The sequence below is a fragment of the Malaclemys terrapin genome, chromosome 6 (genome assembly GCF_027887155.1).
Source record: "Malaclemys terrapin pileata isolate rMalTer1 chromosome 6, rMalTer1.hap1, whole genome shotgun sequence".
NCBI classification, from domain to species: domain Eukaryota; kingdom Metazoa; phylum Chordata; order Testudines; family Emydidae; genus Malaclemys; species Malaclemys terrapin.
The window spans coordinates 37,813,585-37,823,744 of NC_071510.1; the positions used below are offsets into that span (position 1 = coordinate 37,813,585).

Consider the following 10,160-nt stretch of genomic DNA (forward strand, 5'->3'; position numbering starts at 1 on the left):
ATATCCATCAACATTATAAAAATAATATTGAATTTTGCTAAATCTACTTATACCAAATTGTTTCTGACAGAGTTAATTCAGACTGATAAAGTACCATGACTGATACTATCAAACAGATTGTTACCAAATTTGGTCCAGCAATAAAATTAGAGATGAGCCTGAAACCAAAGCACCAGAATCAAACACCCCCAACCCTGGAGGGAGTATGAAATCCAACCATGGATCATTTCTCAGAGGGTTCCTAGATATTTATAATAAGATGAACTGAAGCTCTGGAACTAAACACAACCTAACTTTGGGTATTTGAAATCCAGATCCAGACCTGAAATTAGCAGCATGAGCCCATCTCTAAATAGAGTCAAGATAATTTCGCTATGACAAATGGATTTTCATATAAATTGTGAAGTGAACATTATATGTTACTAATAAAATCTGACATAAAATCTACCTAAAGTTTAATTATGATCCTATTATCCAATGCAGAAAAGATATAACACCATTCTTGTTCATCTCAGGAATGCTAATTCTGGTAAGAATCACTCTTTTTGATGGATGCTAACATAACTGAATTATTAGTCTGATATCTAGACCCAAAGGGCAAATGCTAGCTGGATTAAAATTTAGCACAGTACCCATTTTCTACAAATATGGGTAAATGCTGTAGTCCGTTTTTGTCCGAGTAAGAAATTATTAAAGATTAACAAACACCCACAGAAGTCAGTAAGAATTCCGGCTGAGTAAAGACTGAGTGAGGACATCAGAATTTGTCCCATACTAAGATTAGATTTCACTGATACATAACAACTTAGAGTCCACACAAGCACTCATTATTTGAAAATTATATCAATCAATAAAAGAGAAAAAAGACTGAAAAAAATTATGTGATGGTATTTGGAGAGGAGGGAAAGGATGTCAGAATATAACTCCAAGTTACTCCTTTTAGAGCCCTATCCTGCAAAGTGCTGAGCAGTTCTTGGAGCTGCTGGTTATAAAAGTAGAATTTACTGCATTATTCCTGAATAACACGAGTTTGCTAAAAATTTGTTTTGTGGTATCAGCCATGATACTTAATGAGACTTGATGAATTCCTGTTAAAAGCAATTTGATATAAGATGCCTGACCCTTCCAGAAGTAAAATCAGATATTTCATGCCCACTACATTTAGAAAAGTGCAGCATTGCCCATGAGAGAAGAGTGCATGCCACACCTTCAAAAGCTGCTCAACACTTTGCAGGATCTAATCCTTAGATAATACAGTCCTAGAAAAACCATTTCTAATATCCAACACAGTGTCAACATGGAAATACTACTAAAGGCTTTTATTATTAATAATGTATATTACATTTAATATTAAATACTGAAGCAACTGGGATTTTTGCCTGAGTATGAACTGCAAGAGGCACCGAAAATTCTTTGTTTTCTTCTGCTGCCCCATCCGTTGATAGAATTGTGGGTCAAGCAATGGTGGTCGTTGCATTGTTTTGATTTATGAGCTAGTGGAAAAACTAAATTGATTTCTTATAAGAAGCAAATTAAAAGCAAAGGTGCTTTCAAGTAAAATACATTTCTAAACAGATAATGAATTACACTTTGAAGGTAAAGTTCTACCAGGAAGAATAAGGGAGAAATAGTTTTAAGCAATCCTGCAGAATGTTGAGCTGCATACAGTAAGTGAATACTTGTATAATTATATTTGTAATTACCAGCACTCTCAACGGTGGTTGGCTTTTCATGTCTAGGCATCGTGACTGTATTTCACAGGGCTGTTCTAGCTGCTGCCTGTACAGGAGATTGCTTGAAGGATAAGTAGTTCAAGACAAAGTATCTAGCACATCAACCGAGTTTTGCCTGTCAGCGAAAAGGAGGCGCTGCTGCAGTTTCATGGACTGAAATATAAGAAGGTACTAATTTCCCAAGTGATTAACTTTTCATGAATGTTTAGTTTACCATTTAGGGTTGGAGTACTGGGGTCAAAAGGAAGGGAGAGCTTGTTTGCGCTTTTTTTTTCTTTTTAATTTGAAAAGGAACAAAAATTCTTTTGGAATATACACTCCTACAGAAGCTAGCGCAGTTGTTTAAATGATTAAGTGCTTTGCTAAATCAGGACCTCATGCTTTGGCTACACAGGAAAGTTTTGCCAATATAGTTATAACCCCGCAGCCCACCCCCGTGAATGTTCTTATTCTGGTATAGAGTGACTTTTTGGGTCCATGTTAAACCTCTTCCTAAGCAACATAACCTAAACCCCCCAAAAAGTATTCTTATACCAGAATAAGAGTGTCTACGTTGAGGGAGGGGAGAGCTTATCCTGGTATATTGGTTTAAATTCATAGCTTAGTTTATATTGAAAAAGTTTTCCTGTGTAGACATGGAATATAACTAAGTAGCCTGATTTTCAGTGGTGCTGGAACTAAGAGTGCTGGAGGTGCTGCCACACCCCTTGGCTTGAAGTAGTAATAACAAATACCAAATATATGGTTTCCATGGTTTCTATCATCAGCACCCCCACTATAAAAATTGTTCCAGCACCCCTGTTGATTTCTCAAAGATGTTGAGCATCCATGAGCTCCTAAATACATCTGAAAATTAGGCCACAGATTTAGATCCCTGAACATGGGTCTTAGGATCCTCTTTGAAAATCTTGGCTTCTACATTTAATAAGTAAGTACTTTTTTAAATTCTCATTACCCTCCAAACACTGATTGACAAAGCATTAGAAGAAAAGAAGCAAAAAGAATCTCTCCCAATATAAGTGTCCAAAGGCTAGGATAAGAGCAGCAGAGTTCACCTTTGAAATATATTTGATGCTGTTTTTAATACAATCTTTGAGTGCCTGGAAATGAATAGTTAAGGGAACTATACAATTACCACTGCCCTATTATTGTTTAACATTTAGAGTGCATTAGCACCTAAAGTCTTCAGCCAGGTTGGATCCCATTGTGTTAGTCATTGTACAAAGATATAAGAAATGACGACAGTTTCTGCCCCAAAGCATTTAAAATCTAAATCGTTCCTCATTCATACTCACCCTGTCTTAATTTTGTCCCTAACATTTGCAAAAATATATACACAGCTCAAAATAAGAAATTACTGGGCAATTGCTGGAAACTGATTCCTTGCACAGGAAACAGGATTTTATAAAATCCTAGCAAGCTGTTGTTTTGACTTTTGCAATTATTTTTGCAAATTGCAGGGGCAAAGTTACATTTGGGTGGGTGGTGTAAACCAGGTGACTTGATAATGAATGATGGAGGGTTATATGGCAGTGGAAACTGGCTGGATCCCTTCCCAGTTCATTTCCCTTGCCTGTCTATTGTCTTAAGGTTGTGTGTTGATTTGGGGTTTTCATTTTATTTGGTTTCTGGAAGTTGTGGAATTTTTCAAAAGAGACTAACATTTGATGTGTGTTGTTTGGACTCCACTGCAACACAATTTACTAACAAAATATGTAAAGATGTTCAGTTTTAATTCCACCCAGACCATTAATCTTCAGCAATACAAATGCTCCCAGTCAAAAAGATTAATTCTGCATTTATAACCGTAAGAATTCTCTCTTTATGACAGTCTTACACCACTCCTGAAAATTTGTCTATAAAATTAGTTTCTTGAACTATTTTCACTTAACTTGTTGCAATTTAAAATTCATTACAGGGAAAACATAGCTTCTCGTGATTTTTTTTTTTTTTAATGTGATTAGGAAAAGATTTACAGTGAAATTTCCCATCTATCTACATTTCATATCATGGAAAATTATCTGAGATGAGCCTGGGAAACATTTGTAGTTCAGCAAGAAATACAGGGATAGATTCTGATCCAAGCTACCCAGTGTAAATCCAGAATAATTCCATGTCCAGCCACCCTCATTTTTAAAAAACTGTAGAGGGAATAACAGTACAAAGTCTTGTAAATTACCCTGTGGGTTTAATTTAATATTCTATTCTTACTTTAAAGGAATCACAAGCATGACATTCAAATTCATGACACTGCAGGCATTTAAGAGAAGCTGTAGGCATTTAAGCAGAGCATTATAATCGTGCATGTTTTAATTACAATGCAAGTGAAAAACATCAATCTGTTATCCAGGAAAAAACCCTTGGCAGAGTTTTATATTTCATCCTGAAGAACTTCAGTTCAGTAATATGTTATTTCTGTTTGTCAATAACACTGAAAATATTTAATGAAATAAACCACTTATCTGTATGGGAAAGGGGAAAGAAGGGACTATAAATGCAGACTTGGCTTGTCTGACTTCTCTTTTTTGTATGGAATTAACAATAACACTAAGTCTGGAAAGTCAAGCACTAAAAGTGAGGAAATGGCAGAACTTAGACTGTCCATGCCTGGTACGTATTCGTTATGATAGTCTTTAATTTCATGGTCACCTACTTTTTATAGAACCCCTGCCTCATTCAGAGCACAGCATGGACAGTGCTCATTTGAATAAGCAGTTATTCAGTATTTTGTTGTAGCCTTACTGCTCACGTGTGACCTTATGCTTTATTTACTGAACACTATTCAGACCCCACTCTGAAGACAGAATTACTAACTTCCACGTGGGCTTTTCTAAAGCACTCATCAGTACAGTATCCAAGTGCTTCACAAACATTAGTTTATCTTCACTGTAGTATATTGAGGACTGTACTGGAATCAAAGGAAAGGTTTCCTGGCCCAGACTGCAGGCTAGGGAGCTCTCTAGCACAGTGCTTCTCAAAGCCAGTCTGCCGCTTGTTCAGGGAAAGCCCCTGGCGGTCCGAGGGGGTTTGTTTACCTGCCATGTCCGCAGGTTCGGCCAATTGCGGCTCCCTCTGGCCGCAGTTCACCGTCCCAGGCCAATGGAGGCTGCGGGAAGCGGCGCGGGCCGAGGGATGTGCTGGCCGCCCTTCCTGCAGCCCCCATTGGCATGGAGCGGCAAACCGTGGTCAATGAGAGCCGCGATTGGCCAAACCTGCGGACGTGGCAGGTAAATAAACTGGCCCGGACTGCCAGGGGCTTTCCCTGAACAAGCGGTGGCCCGACTTTGAGAAGCACTGCTCTAGCAAACCATGGGATCAGAGTCAGTCAAGAAAGAGCTCTCTTAAAGTAAGGTGAGGTATGTTGTGCTTTGGTGTCTTTGGGTGCAGTCTGTTTTCTCTCCATTTTGGGGTTCTTCTGTATTCTACATTCTAGGAAATAAAGTTACATTGTCATATTCACCATGCACATAGTAGGTTGCAGGAATGCTACTAGCAGTCAGATATGGACTGACTACAGAGCTTCCTTATCAGATACACCAAAGATGTGTTCCCTTAAGATCCTTTAATGTACTGCCAGATATGGCTGATGTTAGCTTTAATAAGGTATTTTACACACAACATTCCTAAGTGGCTAAGCAGCATAATACAGTTTAGGATTCCGACTTTAAGTTCTACATTACTATCATTTACAAAATGTACAGTATCACGCTATCTTTGAAATTCAATGTGTATCAACCTGCAAGTGTCTCTGAATTGTACTGGTTTTCTAATTACCCTACCCAAATGTGTAACAACTTGGTCATCTGGTGTCTGTTAGTTGCAATGACTGGCTGGGGTTGGCTTCTTGTTCTGCATTGCCATCTGTAGATTTTGTTCTGTTTGCTCTTTCTGAGGAACAAACTCAAGCTGTTGATGGCTTGTGTTGAACACTCCACTGTAGTCTTGATCACATACATGATCTGGGCAATGAGTTCTTTGCCTTTACAACAGCTGGAGTTGGCCATCTCCCATCAAGTTTGACAGGCACACAAAGATTCTAAAGCCAGCAGTTCTTTAATTGTTATCTGTTGTAAAAATATTCATAAGCTCTTTGTCTCTATCTGATTTTTGGCTATTCTCTTCATGTCTTACCACTTTGCAGTTGGTTCTGTTCCAAAGTTGGAACAGTAGTTCTGAGTTGTCATCCACCAGCAGCTGACTTTGGTGTTGATCTCTAACTCAGAAGTGCAGGGAATGGATCTTCCTGCTGTGAGATTTTCTTGGCTGTCTGTTCAGCTCTTTCTTGGCCTCTCCACCCACTTGTGTGTAATGTGGATTGCTAATAATCTGATCAAAATCCTATTTTGTTTGGAATGACTTAATTCTGCTGCAGTGAATTTTGAGTTTGAATTTGTTCTTGAATACTGAAGTGAGCAAAAGTGCACTTCAGTTTCTCAATACTATGGTATGTCATGACTTCCAAATACATTTATTTCTATCTACCTGGAAAAATAATCCACTGTGACCAGGTAGATTTCTTCTGGATTCACAGAAATCTGCAATTAGTCTATTACTAGTTCTGTCTGGTAAAGGTGTTAAAAGTTCTTTGTGTTATGTTGGTCTGTTAGTTCTGCAATGTTCACAGGTGATTCTTTATTGTTTTAAGTCCTTGCTGATGCCCGGCCACCACTCTGGTTGGCCAGTTCACAGCACTTAGTTAATCTTTGATGTCCTTCCTAGATGAAGTTAAGGATTTCTCCTCTCATTTCATTTGGAATTACAATACAATTACCTTTAATCATGAGTCTATTTGACTCACTTAATTGTCCACATCCTTCAAAGTAGTCTCCTGTCACTTCCTTTGTGTCCATTAGATACTAGGGCCAGTTGACACCAGTGTTACTTAGAACCTCTTGAAGTTGCGTGTCTGTCAAGGTTGTCATCTTTGTGGGTATCTTCCATAAAATCCTTGAATGTATTGCCAGGTGTGGCTGACCTTAGCTTACATGAGGTTGTGACACTCTGTACCTCGAAACAGCACCCTGAAACCTCCATATTCACCACTATCATACAATTATGATATGTTTTGTATAAAAGTATTCCTTGTCTGGTATCATTTTAAAAGTCTTGATCTGTTGAACATTAATAGCCTGTTGGATTGTATGTGCTATCATTATGTGAGGTTTATAAAGTATTGCTGTATAATTGTTACTGAAATATGTGGTGAGGTGGGGAACACCCACAACCAGCCTTTCAGGTACAACAATGGAGTAGCTAGACAGCGTTAATGGCTCACCAGTACTCATCAAGAAAAGAATCCACTGTCCTAGAGATTTCTCAGAGGGGGCAGACCAACCCACCTCACAGCAAAAATCGTTACAGCAAGCTAAAGAAAGTATAAAAGAGGGGAAGTGACATCATCACTTGCCCTCACTCCACCCACAACTCAACACCTCAAAACACATCTGGAGGACAAAGACTTTGAACTGGAGGAGAGTGATCCCAGGCCAGGAAAGAGTTCCAGCCTATTTTTGTTTTTGTTTTTTTTTTAATGGGCCAAATCCACCTCTGGTGTAACAACACCACTGGCTTTAATTTGGCTCATTTGGTATCCATTTGCCAACCAGAATAATCCACAGAAGAGATAATAAAGGCTACACAAATGAATGACTGTGTTTAGAGAGAATATTTAGTTCCTTAGTAAATTTGAAAACATCAGTTTTGTCAGCAAGCAGCATTTTTAAGTTAAACATGCTGTAACCTTCCCTCTAAAAAATAAACAATGTTATTTTTTTCCTGTCACTTATGCACAGCCTCTCTCAGATCATGGAATGCTTTTGATTTATTTTTCAGTGTATAAGATGCACTTAGTTGGCAGGCTCTAAACACAGTACAGATAAATGGCTTCTTAATGTTTTCACAACAAAGCTCTAAAAGTCACTACATTGTTCCTCCTGTGATGGATTATCAACATAATGTTATGAGCCAGGTGGAAACTTATGGATTTAATCAAAACCCATTGAAGATTGACAAGTGTGAACTTACCCTTCAATTAACGTTACTGTAAGCATAAATTCCCACCTGAGACAAAAGTGGTGTGTGTGTGTGTGTGTGTGTGTGTACCTACCCAGGAGTTTTTGACTGAGTATTATTTGGAGAGAAGAGATCACAAAGAAACTGAGAACAGACAAGAGGAAGGGGAGAGAGAGAGAGAGAGGAAGAGGTAAGAAAGCCAAGCAGGAGCCTCCAACCATAGTGGAAAAAGCTAGAGAAATTTTGGATCTGTTGGCTAAAGAGGCTTGAGAGCTATAAACCAAGAAATTGCTCCTTTTGTCTTCTTCTGTATTTGGGAATCTGCACATTCCTTGTAAATAAACAAGTTTGCACTAAAGAAAATACCAGATTCCATCAATTTCTACCTCCAACTGGAACATCCGCAAACTTTGCCTAGCTGCTCAAGTTGAAAAGGGGCAACAATAACATTTTGCTTTTAAATGTGCAGAAGGGGTTAGACTTCTGCACATGTGGTTTTGTTGTTTTGTTTTATTGATCAATATTTGACAAATATTCTCAGTCTATGGGTTTTTATGAACTGTGCAGTTTGACTATTCACTATTTGTGGTGAAGAATTGGTCAAGAGATTCCATGGTATAATTTCTGCCCCATGATTGTATGGATGGCTAGATTGATTTGAATTAGATTGGAAGATTGAAACTTTTCAAATGGGGAAAATCATCAGTGCATATGTGTGAATGACAAGTAATAGACTCATATAGAATATGAGTATTGGAAGGGACCTCAGGAGGTCATCTAGTCCAACCCCCTGCTCAAAGCAGGGCCAATCCTCAGACAGATTTTTGCCCCAGATTCCTAAATGGGCCCCCTCAAGGATTGAATTTACAACCCCAGGTTTAGCAGGCCAATGGTCAAACCACTGAGCTATCCCTCCCCTATACAAATAGGCTTGTTCAAATGGCTTGTTCATTATGGTTGATTGTACAAAAAGTAGCTACACAACCTTATGTGCAACAAAACCCCATTTGTGTAAACATTTCTGGATAGGGTGTGAAAAAGGGAATTTAATATGGCTGACCCAAACAACTCTTTGGAATTCAAACAAATATATGCAGGCCTTGTTTCCTTGTATCCCATTTGAATAGCCCTGGCTAGAACCAAACCTCTCAGAAATGTTACTTCTGCAGTACATTATTCATTGTTTGCCTCCCTCTGGACTGTTTGGTTCTGATTAGGCCCTGAACTCCGAGTACCTAAATACCGTGAAAAAGCATACTGCAGTACTTTCTACTTGAGTCAGAAGTATGAGAAATCTCATAAGGGAGCCAGTTTTAGCTGTTTTTCAGCTACATTGTGCAGATTAAGAGGTTTGGATGAACATATGTAATTTGGGGAAATTATTCAAACTGCCTTGATCTCTGAGTCTTTAGGGTTTCTCCATCATTATTAGTAATGCTCTTTTAGAAGCTTGAAAACAGAGATAGTAATAAAAATTTCATTGAAACATTTGATAGAAAAACATGACAATATTGCATGGTGATTTTCACATAACTTTCTTCCGTTTACAGATTTTAGTCCAGCTGGTCTGAAGTAAAAAAAATATTTGGGGAAGATGCTTTTATTTGAAAACTGTGTGTGTGTGTGTGTGTGTGTGTGTGTGTATATATATATATATATATACATACACACACATATATATATAATCTCCACTACTTCTTATGTTCTTTTCTATATGCAAACATAACTTTCCTTGTCTTTATCAGAGCTAAAGTTAATATAGCTTCTTTATTTAATAACTTCATTTTATTTCACTCATTGTCACCATAGCTGGCTGGAGTCAGCATCTGCAGCCTTGACTGATGATGACACTATTCTGGTAACAGTGTTGTGCTGCTTAGCTGTTGCTATAGAGTCAAGAGAGGAAGCATAGATCATTATTTTTCTGGGATCATTTGTTGCCCATTTCTTCTAAGCAGAGTGATACATTTAGCTCTCAGTAGTTTTTAAATCTATCTGGAAGCACTTGCTAGCAGAGGTTGTGCAGTGGTAGTAGCAGAATGGAAGTGAATGGAGGCCCTTTTGCCTGCATAGGGAGATACAGCCAGGAAGCTTCAGGGAGCATGGCAAATAATGTGATCCTCACTGCTCAGCATCTGTCAGGACCCTCTACACTCCATGGCACAACAGGGCCAAATTCTGTGGCAACACAAATTTATTCTTTTTCCTTGAAATGCCCTTCAATTGCCTGCATTATGGCTCATAGAAAATAAACTTATCAATTATTATTTTCCACAATGGGTTTTAGTTGTGTTCTCCAGGCAACCTGTTTCCCGGGGGCTCAGCTGTGACAATTTTGTACACTTGACCCAAATCAGAACTACTTTCCCCTCTGGGTGTGCCAGGGATGGGGGAGCTTATAGTCAGTTCTAGTGA

At 38.4% G+C, this 10,160-nt stretch overlaps 1 protein-coding gene across 1 annotated transcript in view; it reads right to left on the reverse strand.

The window, feature by feature from the left end:
* TMC1 (transmembrane channel like 1) overlaps positions 1-1,771 on the reverse strand; it is a 78,781-nt gene extending 77,010 nt beyond the window's left edge. The window contains exon 1 of the mRNA XM_054032225.1: positions 1,704-1,771. Within this exon, the coding sequence (XP_053888200.1) occupies positions 1,704-1,743 (40 nt within the window). The 5' untranslated portion in view covers positions 1,744-1,771. The remainder of the gene's footprint in view (positions 1-1,703) is intronic.
* Between the last annotated feature and the right edge of the window lie 8,389 nt (positions 1,772-10,160).